At 44.0% G+C, this 14,500-nt stretch overlaps 1 protein-coding gene across 6 annotated transcripts in view; it reads left to right on the top strand.

The window, feature by feature from the left end:
- Nucleotides 1-625: 625 nt before the first annotated feature.
- Nucleotides 626-14,500, top strand: part of pax3b (paired box 3b) — a 29,606-nt gene continuing 15,731 nt past the window's right edge. For 2 of the 6 annotated variants that reach the window (XM_069689064.1, XM_069689212.1), the window contains exons 1-4: nucleotides 626-1,074; nucleotides 1,672-1,907; nucleotides 2,094-2,151; nucleotides 2,591-2,734. In XM_069689064.1, coding sequence (XP_069545165.1) covers nucleotides 990-1,074; nucleotides 1,672-1,907; nucleotides 2,094-2,151; nucleotides 2,591-2,734 — 523 coding nt within the window. In that variant the 5' untranslated portion in view covers nucleotides 626-989. Of the gene's footprint in view, nucleotides 1,075-1,671; nucleotides 1,908-2,093; nucleotides 2,224-2,590; nucleotides 2,735-14,500 lie in introns of all 6 variants that reach the window. The other 4 variants (XM_069688526.1, XM_069688972.1, XM_069689145.1 and 1 more) reach the window with 3 other exon arrangements.

The raw sequence follows: 14,500 nt of genomic DNA, 5'->3' as shown, positions 1-14,500 counted from the left end.
CTTCGTTTTTATTTTAAGGCTGCAAGTGCTATTTTAGGTGACAAGTGTTTCTAATAAATCGTCCATCTTCTTCACATACACGAAGAGGCAAATATTTCACAAGGAAAAGTGCCTGAATTACACCGATTTTTTTTTATCTGTCTGCAGCCCTTTGTTTAATATTTAGGCTGTTCATTTTACAGATTAGAATACAGGGAAGAGATGATAAATGGACAGAAAATAAATGGAAAAATGCTGACTTCAGTGTGTGTTTGTGTTAATAGTTTGGTGACTCACTAATAGTTCATCACATTAACCAAATAATTAGAGCTCTGCCTCTCAATCATCTTTTTCTTGCTGTACTTTCCACCCAGCGGTTCACTCAACACCGACGTTTTGCGGGTTAAACAGTACATTCAGTGAGTCTGCCACAGCTTTGGGTTTTGTGAATCGACGCCCCTGTCCCGTCCGAGCCGAGCTGTGACAGCGTCCCTGATAGGACCAAAGTTTTCGGCCTCAGCCAATCATCGCACGCCGCTGCGCACCGGACTGTACCCGCTCGACCAATCCGAGCCGGGAGTGCTGACTGGGAGAGAGAAGAGCTCCGCTACTTTGGACGGACTCCTCTCACTTTGAACGGGTGTCAACAAACAACAACAACAATAACAATATTTTTAGCCTGAGCTGCACCGTCTTGGCAACCTCGTTCCCAAAAGCGTCAATAGTGGGGAATAAAAACCAGCAGGACGAAGAAACGAACTCCTTTAACGCCCTCAAATCACGTTTTCTACTTTTTTTTGTTGTCGTCAAATCGAGCTCCTCAGAGGGTTGAGTCTGTCCCGGGACGCTGCTTGGCTGTAGCGGCAACTCTAACCCGAGCCCAACTCCCAGGAAGCTTCTCACACAGGCGACCGTTTTAAACACCGTCCTCCTGCGGCACCGTCGCTGTCGGGGGAGCAGCTTCTCCGTCAGGAGGAGGTCTCCGCAGTCACTGGGGTGGTGGAGGAGGTATGACTGCGTTGGCGGGGTCTATTCCCAGGATGATGCGACCCACGCTGGCCCAGAACTACCCCCGCAGCGGCTTCCCACTGGAAGGTAAAGCATCAAAGGACGGAGGACGCTGGAGGTTGTCAGAGGATCATTTAGCTCTCAGTTGTAGTCAGTGAAAAGTTACTGTTGCTTTTATGTGGCCGCGGACCTCTCAGTCAGCCATGTCTCCATAAAACTCAAGCTCAAAAACCAACTAGGCCATTTGTACACTGAAAGGACGTACAACTTTGAAAGAATTAGGCCTTCACCTCAGTTAGATGGACCATCATTATGTTGGCTATTTTTCATCGCAATTATTTAGCTGCTGCTTTGGTATTTCATTTACTGATTTTCTAATCATTTTGGTTGTAATTTTGCCAATCTTGTTTGCAGGCTCTTTTTTAATAATTCAACTATTAATTCGGCTTAAATTAGCATTTACATGAATGATGTACTTGTTCCCATAATGCATTGTATACAATTTTATTTAGTAAAACAGTTATTGTCACTTATTTTTGGTTGACTTATATCATTAATGATGTCTTTTTTCTGAAGTACGTCTTTGTCATTCTTACAATCACGTGGAGATGGTTTAAACTCGCCCTGCCTGTGCTGTTTAGTGTCTCTGGTGACACGTTCCTCTCGTGTGTTGATGAAATGCAGTGTCTACCCCGCTGGGTCAAGGCCGAGTCAACCAGCTCGGAGGAGTTTTCATAAATGGCAGACCTTTGCCCAACCACATCCGCCATAAGATCGTGGAGATGGCCCACCACGGAATCAGGCCGTGCGTCATCTCCCGACAGCTCCGGGTCTCCCACGGCTGCGTGTCCAAAATCCTGTGCCGGTACCAGGAGACCGGCTCCATCCGACCCGGAGCCATCGGAGGCAGCAAGCCCAAGGTAGGGACCAGAGAAAGCAGAGCCGGAACAATCAATCCTTTGATATATATATTCAAGTGTTGCGCACAAGCTGCGTAAAAATAACCTGTTGATGTATTTGTTTTGCCCTGTAGTAGACTCTGTATACATTGTGCCCCAAGGGCCGCAGCAAGTGACTAAACTGGGCAACTTTTCTGACCTTTGAAGCAGGGAACCACGCCGGACGTAGACAGGAGAATAGAAGAATACAAGCGGGAAAACCCGGGTATGTTTAGCTGGGAGATTCGGGATAAATTACTGAAGGATGGGATATGTGACCGCAACAACGTTCCTTCAGGTAAAAAAGGGCAGAAATGAACGAATATACTTCTTAGGCTAATTTGATTTGAGTTCATTTAATTTCACGTGACTTTATAATTGATATTATAATATTTAATTATACTTTTAAAGTTATAAAATGGCCAATTGTAAAAAAAAAAAAAAGAAAAGAAAAGAGAAAGAAAATACAGCGATAAATAAAGTAATAAAATGTTTCTCACTTTAACAAGTTTATTTTATTGTTTTAATTCTTAGAGACAATTAGTTTTAATGCTTGCCTTTTATTTTGTAGTATTTTCATCTGCGAGTATAATTGTTTTATTTCCGCTTAATTACTTTCGTACTTTTTCAGTGAACTTCATTTGTTTTTGCCCCAACTTTCACAGTGAGCTCTATCAGTCGCATCATGCGGAGTAAGTTCGGGGGTAAAGGCGATGAAGAGGAGGATGAAGATGATATGGAGAAGAAAGAGCTGGAGGACAGCGACCGGAGAGCCAAACACAGCATCGAGGGCATCTTAGGAGACAGATGTGAGTGAACTCTTCGACTTGTTGCTGCAAAAAAAAACTGCAAAAAGAAAAAGAAAAAAAGTTGGCTGTTATAAGTTGAGTTATCTTTGTCATATCAGTGACCACAATGAGACACATTAGAGCCCAGCGGGATCCTGTTCCATCAGATATCGTCTCAGTGAGTCCATATGGGAGGATGTTTTAATTTAGTATCGTTAAGCAGTCCAGTTAAGATAGACTTGAGGAAACAGCGGTGTAGTGAAAGTGAAAACTCAACTTTCCATCCATTTATAATCTGACTGAGAGGAGGAAAACACTGCAGGGAGCTGAAACGCAGTCGGACTGTTGGCCGCTTCGGAGCAGGGTGTGAAACAGAATGGTTTTATTTAGTGGTACACAAGCCTGTGTGTGTGTGTGTGTGAAGTTTTAGCGTGCTGTAAAGTGGTTGGATGTGGGCGGAGAGTGTGTGTCGGCCTTTGTTAGGAATTCTTTATCGACCATATCTCTCCGGCTAATGCTTTTCCCATGAGGCCATACCGTAAATCAAACAGCAGGTGATGGCTCTGTGCGGGAAAGGGGGGAATGTGTGTGTGTGTGTGTGTGTGTGTGTGTGTGTGTGTGTGTGTGTGTGTGTGTGTGTGTGTGTGTGTGTGTGTGTGTGTGTGTGTGTGTGTGTGTTCAGTAGAGGCTTAAAAGCAGTGTGTGGATGAATAGCCATGTTACAGTGATGCACATTTTGTAAACGATTTTTTATTTTTTTTTTTTTTTTATTCTCGTGCTGCATTATAAATCCATCCATCACATTTCGTTGTAATGCTTTCATGAATTATAGAAACAGAACTCACTTTGCTCTTGGCCCTTTGGTTTAGACTTTAATTATTATTGCATTATTGCAACAAATAAATTTTTATTGGGCTGCGAACTGCGGCGTTCACTGTAAAAAGTGACCAGCTGTACAAGTTTGACATCAGTGAAAAATCCTTTTTTCATAAAGGAACATTTTAAATAATGCTGATCAGTTCAATGAGTTTGTAGTTGATTAAATAAAGTGGAATAGCCTCAAATAGACCCAAATTACGATATAAAAGATGATCTGAAATGTTTAATCCGAAGGTTTATTTAAGAATAAAAAAAAAAACAAAAAAAACATGTTGCTATCAAACACAGTCTAAGGATGAATATTTTACAGTGTAGGCCCAAGCGAAGCTGTTTTGCAAAAACTCTATGAAGTGCAGCATGTGTTGCAGGCCAAGGAATAAAACATGACATATTTTCTCCATTTCCTCCCCGAACAGTTTCACAGACAGTAGCCTAATTGGAGATGTTTGAGGTTTTGGACTCGTTACTTCATAGTTTTTACCCAGTTGGGCTCATTTTGAATGTCATCACTTTAATTTTTTTTACCTCCGTCATGAAAGTGGAAATTCGTCACGGCTGCATGGCAGCTCGTTTAATTCTGAATTTTGCAAATTTTTACACCCTCCATGCTGCACACATGAGCCGACACGTTCTACTTTAAAATGTGTAGTTTGTGTGATTGGCACGATAAAAATCTATTTAAAATATTTAGTTCCATAAATTTGTTATAATTATCAGCATGGCTGGTATGGGCTTAAATAAATTAAAATCGGGCAATTATTCTGGGGGGAAAAAAAACAGCGGAAGTGGTGGTTGTTTATGACTATTTTGACTAGTTTGTAACGTGTATTTACAAAACTTTTGACACGTAATAATCTATCGCTTCACAAGCTGCCACTGTATTTAATACCAAAGTATTATAGCCCCTAACGTGTCTTGGTCAAATATGTGCTCAACAGTTTCCATATCTCTCCTCTCTCGTTTTAAACCCGTTTAAGCAGCCCAATGTCAACATTGGAGCCGCGGTTGCCCCGCGAGCACTCGCTCGGTCTGTGCATCAGTAAAAGAGGGGAGGAGAGATGAAGGACTCGAGTTTGAGGAGACAAAATGTCCCCCAGATGAGTTGATCAAACATTTGTTCAACGGTTTCCATCTCCTCACAAAGACACGCCTCGCGCGCACAACGGGACGCTCTGGGATGAACTTGGGAGACAAAGGCGCGAGAGTCTATTTGGGGCTCACGCTTGGGCTGCGCGCGGACAAAAGGCCAGCTTGGAAACAGCTTTGGCCGCCGCTAAAGAAGAAGGCAACCTGTTTATAATTCAGCCAGAGGAGAGGAGAGAAAAAGAAAAAAAAAGAAGGGGAGAGGAGAGCTTCTGCACAGAAAAGCCCGACAAAACACATTATGAGGCCGCAATGAAGGATGAATTATTCAGGGAGCGCCCCGGCACGGTTTAGAGGGCCCGTTCACCGAGAGAAAATGGCCGTTTTCACCTACAAAATGTTTCCTTTTGGGGTCGGCTAAAGAAGCCGACTGCCATTCAGGGGGACAATTGAGGCCTCTGAAATCCACTCACGTATGCCCCAAGGATGCGTGCTCGCCCCCCCAGAACCCTGCGCTCACGCGGTCCCACACTCTCGTGTGCGCGCAGAAAATAAACATGAAATACTAGATTTTCAAAGTAAAATCTGCGATTTCATATTTTGTGTTGTTGAATGCGCCCGTTCTCCTTATCTGAGAAAAAAAAAAAAAAAAGTCTTTATAAAAAGTTATACTCACATTTTGGTTACACATTTGTGTTTATTTGTTTTTTTCCCCCCAGTAAACTCAATATCGTTCCCATTTTTAATCCCAGTGCTTTTAACAGGAAAAGCAATATTGTCCCATTAAGTCTCATTTGATGAAGCTTAATTGCTGTGTTTGTCATAATATTCAGAGTGTAATTGGTCTACAAAACAAAAGGGCCTTCTCCGCTTTGAATGACGCGAATAATTCCTTCTCGAGCCTGTAACTCATGATCTCGTATTGATTCTTTGATGAGTCCCCGGCCTTGCCCCCTTGAACATTAATAATGTCTTCTAAATGATGTCGATATTGTGCTATGTCACATTTAATGACGGAGGGAGTGTATTAAAGAGTGTTTTCGGTGAATGGGGACCAATGTTCTCCCCGGAGAACCCCGGTCTGGCCCGGAGCGCAGTTTCACAATGGGGGCCCCGGCCACCCGTCCTGAGCTGCAGCACAAGTCCGAAAACTCAACCCCTCCACCCGCCCGCTCCTCCTCTACCCCCGTTTGCTCTCCAAATCTCTTCAAGCAGATTAAATCGACTCTTTTATTTCATCCCACTTTCATCTTGAGAGCAACACCGCCCCTCTCCCTCTGTTTCCTACTCCGTCTCTGTGTCTCTCCGAGCCCGCGGCGCACAGCTCTTTTAATATCTCGGCCGCATCCTCCGGAGCGCACAAAGGAGAGTCAGTCCAGTCCATAACGTTTTGTAATGAACTTCTGTATGAACTGTTTGTGCGTTGATTACGCATAGCCGAGATTTTGCTGTAATTTCAAGTCCAATTTCAACACTGTTGTTGGCTATTACCTTTAGATTTAAACGCCTGAAGCTGTGGGGAAACAACATGATCTTTACTTCCTGAGTCGAAAAAATATTATCAGCAAATGAACCAACATAAAAAAAAAATGAAACTAAAACATGTGCATTTTATACTTTATCAGATAAATAACAATGTGGGAACTATTTTCTACTCCTTTAAAAAAAACTACAACCTGTTGACTACTTTTCTGATTAGTTTTTATGACTATGACTTTTATGAGCATTAATACCATTTCCAGCCATATGGTCAAAGGTGAGAGATTAATATCTAAAATGGCACATGTGTATATCATCTGTTAGGTAACAATTTGAATAATAATACAAGTGTCTAAAGTCTCATCTTTTGATATATAAATTCAATGAAACCATTTTTTTCTTCCAAACCCCTGTGCAGTAAGAAACTATGAAGTTGAAACAGAAAGAAATTTACACTAAAAAACACGCCGGTGCCGCCCCCATTATTATTCAAATATTTATATATTTGACTGTAATGCTGAGGCTGCAGGCCTGTTGCTGAGGCTGCACCAAACTCCCAGCATCATAGTAATTAACCCTGGAGACAAAGTTAATGATTAAAACAGTCACGGTGTCCCCGCCTCCTCCCTCCTCCTGCTTCACATTTTCACAGTGTATCTTTTGGAGTCCATACTTAGTTAGGTGAAATTAGCCAGATAATACAGAGGAGCCTTGTTGAGGGCCAATACATTTCCATTTAGGCCAGCCGTGTGTGTGTGTGTGTGTGTGTGTACGCACACACACATACACACATCCACATGCATATACACACACTTGCACATTCCACTCTGCAATGCAAACAGTCAAAGGGATAACTTTATTTGGTGAAAGGGGATCCTGGAAAGGGCTAATTGAATAAGCCAGGGATCTTTGAAAAACCCCTACCATGGTGAGCGCAGTCATCATGTCATAATTAGGTTTATTGAGGCGCATTCCTTCAATCTGCCTCCATTCTGCCGGGCTCATTGTATCCATGGCCCAGGCCAATGGCCGAGGGACAAAAGGGAACCGTGAGCAGACAATACATGAAAGAGCCATAAAGATTTAGCTGGCTTTGTCACAGAAACGGAGCAGGACTTTGTTTGTGTAAATAATGCGCGAGAATGAGGAACTTGGGGTTTGTGCTGCCACTCGGGGTGAAGGATGGCGTGCTGCAAATGGAGTATGTGAGCGCACACTGGACCGGTGCCATGACAGAGAAGAGGAGAGGAGGAAACAGTGGGCCGAGGGGAAAGAAAGTGAGGGAGCAGAGGGGGCAGAGAGTGCTGTGTTTACTGTGTGATGACAGAGAAACGTTGGAGCTTTAACTCAGACTTTTAACATGAACTTTTTGTGCTTGAGAATCAGTGAAAGTACATATTTTTCAGTTGCCCAGTATTTCTGTGTACTGAATGAATGAGAAGTAGACTTAATTATTTTTTGCCTTTTTTTCTCCCTTTGGGTGGCAGAACAATCACAAAAAACATATTGAAAGTATTTCAGACAGAATGAACTAATTAAAAAATGTAAGAAAAAAAAATGGTCATTTTAATGTTTCAGTAAGTTTTATGGTGAAAAGTGTTTGTATCAATCTGTAAAAACACCCCAGATTTTCTTTGTTTAGCCTCTCCAATATGAGGATTTGGTGCTTTTCTGTTTTATTTCAGCGTAACCTGAATCTATTCAGGTTTCAGACTGTAGATATACAGATACCACTTAGATTTTTGGCCTTTTTTAATGAAGTATTCTAAAATTTTACATGATAAATGAATAAGTGAAATGATAAAGTAACTGGAAGATTAAATCACAATGAGAAAAATCATCCTCATACGTTGCCAGTTGCTGGTTTTGTCTCATCAAAAGTGACAAAGACAGAACCAATAAGTTCTTGATGAATCCCATAATAGCTGATGGCTATAAGTGGCCTGAGCCAATCGCCTGGTGAAGAGGGCTCTGTCTGTCCACTGAAAGCATGAATGTGTCACTCAGTGAGTCCCTGGGCACGAGGGCAAAGGGGGGCACGAGGGCCAAAGTGGCGAGCTCCAAATCACTCTGGTCTACCCCGGGGCTCTCTGTCTGTCTGTCCCTCTCTCCTCGCCCCGCACTCCTCCCTCTCTCGTGGTTTTTTTTTCTAATAAGCCCATGCATGATGACTATCCAAGCATGAAAACATAGTTATCTGCAAATGAATGGCTGCTCTATGCTTCATTAAAGCCTCTTTTTCCTTTCACACTCTTATTGTGACCCTCTGATATCAATTCAAAGGGCAATTAATGAATGCACACCAACTTTGAAGTCAGGGTGATTTCTGAGAGGGCGGGGCTCTGCGTGCGTGTATGTGTGTGTGTGTGTGTGTGTGTGTGTGTGTGTAAGGGGGAAGGGGCAAGGGATATTTGGGGTATTCCCCCCTTCAAGACCCGCTGTTAGCGCCCCAGCCTTCACCCGTGATGGACTAGTCACATTGAGGCGAGAGTGAGCGAGCCCCCAAAGACGGTTTGAAGGGAGTGAAAGAGTGAAAAGGCCCAGCGAAGGTCAAGTAGAATGGCTCGCCTTAGAATAAGGCCCCTCTTTATCTGCTGCGAGTAGGCACTATAGGCACAACAGCTGGGGGGGGAGAGGTTGTTTTTTAATGTGCATGAGTGTGTTTGTGTGTGTTTCTGAGAAAGTAAGGAAGAATGTGTGTTTTCATCTCATATGGCTGTCTGTGCGTTTGTGAGCACGGTTGTTTGTAATGTGTGTGTGTGTGTGTGTGTGTGTGTGTGTGTGTGTGTGTGTGTGTGTGTGTGTGTGTGTGTGTGTGTGTGTGTGTGTGTGCGTGTCGGGGTCAGGGTGGTGTGTCAAAGTTGGCAGAGGGCAGTAAATGCAGCGTGGATGCTGCCGACAGGGGGACAGGCAGCTGTCAATCACCTGACTGATGAAGCCTGACTTTTCTTTCAGAGCTTTGTTAACTAATTAGCCCACAAGCTTTTTGTGTTGTGTCGGCAAAGAGGCTCAAAAAGAGTGTTTATGCTGTAGCCACGCCATGTGGGAATATCTGTTGTAATAACCAATCTTATGAACGCATCAAGTAGACGCTGAATGAAGGTTTGCGATAGATTGGCACTTGTTTCTATTTGTTTTCACGGCAAAAGCTACAGTCAAAATGATGAAAGTAAAGTAAAATGATATTCAGGTCGTTTGAATGAACGTAGCGCTCTGTAGAACATGTGGCAGGAATTTCCCTTTTCAACATAAGGACTCGGTGCCAGAGCAGGAGTCCCTTGGTCATATTTACTGTCAAGCAAAAATACTTTTCAATATTTGCTGAGAACTCTTTGATTTTATTTGAAGAGAGAGAAACTCTTTCATGTTGTTAACTCGGGCCCATTAAGTGCCTTGAAGCTTGGACAAAGCTGAGGAGAAGCATGTCTGTGGCTTCATCTTTAAAACGAGGAACATGGTTTCCTCTCTAACATCTAACATCAAACTCACTTTGTCCGGTGACAAAGCTAGCCATTGATTGTTGGATGAACCGTCTGCTCTGTGCTTCGCTCTCAAATGTCTGTTCATAGCTGTGGTGGCCATTGATATGGTAGCTCTACCTGGCAGAGTTAGCACTGCACCTCATTTTTTGTTTCCATTTCTTTTTTAAAGAGCTCCATGAATAACTTTTTGATGATTGTCATCGTCTTTGTATGTTTCTACAGTTTGTGTCACAGCATATAATCCCACAGAGCCACACAGGTTTTCACTGAAGCCGGGTAATAACATCTTCTCCTTTTGTTGTTTAATGGGGGTTGGTAAACAGCTTTTTGGTGAATTACTGCCACCTTCTGACAGTAGTAACACATTACCCCGACGCACTGGTAAAAACAAGAGAAATAAAACAAGACAATAGTCGCACAAACTATTTGATTTAAAAAATAAATAATTAACTAACGATTTCATTTGATGACCTATCCCGACTCAGGAGATCTTATTGAGATGGCATTTTTGTATTGAAAATGGACTAAAAACAGTAGTATGTGATCATGGATTTGCTTCAGTTGTGATGGTAGCCTGAACTTTTCCCGAAAATTCCAGTTATATCCTGAGGAAGATGAATAGCTGCTGCAGGGCAGCCTGCCAGGGGTATGAGGAAGATGAAGCTGTCAGGCTTCCCCCTTGTCAACAACAAAATTGAGAATGACAGTGAACCCAGCTCACAGCTCTCCTAACAAGTTCCTCTCTGACTGGAGCTCAGAGTCTTTTTCCAGAGTTAAAAGACAGAGAGGAGCTCCAAGGTCACAGAAGGTCACTCTCCCCCAGCGCTACACAGGAAACAGGGTTAGAAACACATTTAGCTACAAGTGACAGGTAACTACTTCCTGATTCCCCTCGAGTCTTCGCTGACACCTCAGGACCCATTGATGCCTTTTCTACTGTCATTTTCATTGCACCATAATCAGGTCGTGAGTGATGACAGCTCACACTTGTGTGGCAACACTTTTCATTTTTTGTCTATTCATGTTCTAGCCAACACACACACACACACACACACACACACACACACACACACACACACACACACACACACACACACACACACACACACACACACACACACACACACACACACACACACACACACACACACACACACACACAGAGGGGCACACGCTCCTTTACAGGGCAGCTGTACAAGTTGAAACTCCGTCTTAGCAAGTCAAGTGAGTTCACCCTCCTCCCTCCTCCCACACACACACTCACACACCGTCTTTTTCTCAACCCGGCAGAAAGAGTCGCAGATGGGTCCATAAGCTGTCAGTAAAGCCATTATGCGGCCCGGCATCTGCCTGCCTTGACTTCTATATACTGTTTAATGCAGTCGGCCAGTCACTTAGTCCCCCGGCCTCTGAATAGGAGCAGCATGGTCGGCCCGCCCAAATAAATGCTGCGTTTGTCTCCTCTGCCTTTTGTTTTGTGTTTTTTTGGAGAGGGGGGAGGCGGAGGAGAAGGGGAGGGCGCAACGTGTCAGAGCCTCAATTTGGCCTCGCTATTAACCAAAGCCCCAGAAGAGTTACTGGGATGTCCGAAGAGGGGTGTAAATAACCCGCATATGGTCGGTCAATTCCCCAAAGTCCCCAAGAAAATCCACATTTGACACATCGGCTCCGTCCCTCCGTGTCTCTCACGCACACGTGCACGCGCGCTCAATGCGTACTGTCTCATGTCTCAGCGGACATATTTAAGCCTTTGTGTCCCCGTCCGACTCCCCCCCCCCCCCACCTCCCAGAAATTCAGCCTTTCCAATAGACTGTTTCAGCTAAATCCTCTTTCTCCTCCTCTGTTTTTTTCCCCTCTCTGGGATGGCGTTGCACTATGGGAGCCATTTTGGGGCTTTCTTGGCTCCGGAGAGGTTTTTTTGGCCTGGAGTCCCTCGGCACTCCTGTGTGTCTCTCAGGGCTTCAGTTTGGTTAAATTAAACAGTTTTCTTTTCTCTCTAACCCCTTCCACCTACCCACCCTCCTCCCCCTCCCAACTGCTCCTCTCTTATTTTGCGGCTTAGTGCTCCCGGCGCTCCCGGTCGAGCTCGCTGAGGCTGCTTTTCCAGGCCTTCCCCTCCTCAGATAATTTTACCCTTTTAAGGCTCCTATTTTCTCAAATTTCGATGAACTGACAACGAGCCAGGACCACATCTGCAATACGCTGCTCCTCTGAGCCGAGGTGGAGCGAAAGTATACAGAGAGAAGTCAAGTGTTTACAGGGGCTATAAATACAGCATTTTAAGATATAGCATGTGTATACGTGCAGGCAGCGATACGGGGGTTAGAGTGGATAATTTGATTGGCCGAGGCTATTCGACGGTGCCAAAGCGATATGATCAGATCTTGGGGATAGCGAGGCGATGACGGCAAACGGGGCACTCTGAAACCACAGGTTGGAAAAGCAGGGGGAAAGGTTTCCCCGTCATCTTTCCATCTGAACCTCCCTCTCTTCCTTCTGTGTTAGAGGTATAGTGCTGATTTGGCATTATATTTCATCGTTGCAAAGATCATCGCGGAAAGTAGTGCGTGTGTGTGTGTCGGTGTCGGTGTCGGTGTCCGTGCTTGCTCACACTTGCAGCCATGTGAGAGGGGTAGAGTATTAATGGATGCTGACGTAGAGACGCCTCAGGGCTGACAAGCTCGATTAACGGAGCCTTAAAATGCGTGTAGAATGAGAGGAGCTGTGTACATGTGTAGCAGGACATGTGCTCAGGGTACTGCAGCCTTTGTGTGTGTGTGTGTGTGTGTGTGTGTGTGTGTGTGTGTGTGTGTGTGTGTGTGTGTGTGTGTGTGTGTGTGTGTGTGTGTGTGTGTGTGTGTGTGTGTATTTGTATGCGTTTACGAGCTCTTTAACCAAGCTGTAGGGAGTCGTGAGCTTTCGGGGTGATTGGGTGGCTGCCCTCCATCTTGGCACAGCTTTGCCTCCAAAACTCCCCCGCACACACCCACACCCCATGAATCTTCATCACCTGCCACTTTAATTTGCATGACATTATATTTCAGAATTTGAGGCATGTGTTGGATGCTGTCAAGCAGAGATTTATACAGAAGAAGAGTAAACTTCAGGTCCTAAAAACAAACAAACCACAAATAATGGCAAAAAAGAAAATAACCTTGGCATTTGAGAAAGTTTTAAACAAAACTTTGTTGTGTCCTCCAAAATCAAACCCGACATAGATGATAAAGTTTTGGTGCACTTTTCAAACTGCGATACTGAAAATGTATGATTCTCTGATAGATTTGTAAATGCAGGGCGTCAGAGACGCTGGAACAGTAACTTGTTCTGATACAGAAAGACTCATGTCTTTCAAGCTTTGTAATTTTTGCTGTGAAGGCATCAGATCTGATTTAATTGATTTTTCCAGATTTAATGTCAACATGTTGATTTCCACTGGAACAGGACACTGATTACTGCAGGCTGCAGTTTAACACAACAAAATGTTGTCTTGCTTTGTGTCATGAGACTTCTTCAAAAAAAAGGGTAACAAATTAAATCTGGGATTTTTTTATTTTATTATTATTATACAATTTTAATAAAAAAAAACAGTATTCATAAGTCCAGTTGGATTTATGTTTCATAAATATAAAAAAAATATGATTTACACTTTTTATCCATTTACAGTAAATTGTAACATTTTCATCTTTTTACAAACAAACAATCCTGACAGTTGATTTTGAACTTTTGAGAGGCTCCATGATGATATTTTAAGAACAATTGTAACAGCGTCTTATCAACAGCTACAGGGGTGCGTAAAAGACAGAAGAGACAGAAGGATCAGAATCTTTTAGAAGCGTTGAAGAGATGATTTGGGGAAATTATCGGCAGCTGCGTTCTTCCTTTCACCTCAACTGGTGTCCAAGCTTGGAGAAGAGACTGTCGATGCACTTTGCTTCCACCGACAACAACTTCGACCAACACAGATGCCCAGACAGACTTATCCCCACGGGTCCATTTACAACCACAACAGCAGCCCCTGTCGCCCCCCCTCAGGTGCTCTTACAGTTCCCTCTGGAACAAGAGGTTTTTTTTTTTTTTCAGGGGTGATAGGGAGGGGGGAAAAGGGGTTAAAATGCCCCTGGCTATGCCTCCATCTACCCCCACCCCAAGCCCTCTCTGGAGCCTTTTTATGCCCCCCTCTCCTCAACCCCTCCCAAGCTCCCCCATGGGGCAGGTGACAGCCCTCCACTGTGAAGGGGCTGAGGGAGCCATGACGGATTCCACAGATGGAGCGTGGAAATCGCCGGCAAAGACCTCAGCTCTGTGGAGCAACAAAGAGCCCGAGAGTCAGAGAGAGAAATATGGGTGGAAAGGAGAGAGAGATGGGGAGACGGGAGACAAAGAGAGGGCGAAAAGGAGGGAGAAGGAGACGAGGGAGGAGAAGGTGGTGCTTGTTTAAGAAGGGTTGGAAGCCAAAGCTACAAAAAAAAAAAAAAAAAAAAAAAAAGTGTTTGTTTATTGGGTGATTTTGAAGTCTGCTGTTGGTCGAAGGGAAAAACGTGTCAGTCTAAAGTTTTCTCCGCACTTTTCCAGCCACTGTTATCAACTCGTGTTTTACCCGTCAGCGCAGGAGGCTCGGCGCTGCAGCGACAGACACGGTTATCGTGTCATCTTATCGGGTCGTATCTGCACATCAATTGACGAAGCAACCCCACGAAGTGAAATGAAACTAATGAGGCAGCTTTGGTTCCTCTGTAAAGGATTGTATCACGACCAGGCTCCCGAGACTTAAGAGGTGCCACTCTGTCGCTTCTTTTGAAAAGTTCTCGAAACCCCGGTAGCAGTCATAACCGATAGGTAATTCCAAAGTGATTAAGGATTTTC

Source organism: Brachyistius frenatus, unplaced genomic scaffold, assembly GCF_029030835.1.
Source record: "Brachyistius frenatus isolate BFR_SWC_R1_liver_20210118 unplaced genomic scaffold, ASM2903083v1 Contig_1, whole genome shotgun sequence".
Classification (NCBI taxonomy): Eukaryota; Metazoa; Chordata; class Actinopteri; family Embiotocidae; genus Brachyistius; species Brachyistius frenatus.
This window is presented reverse-complemented; position numbering and strand designations above follow the sequence as displayed.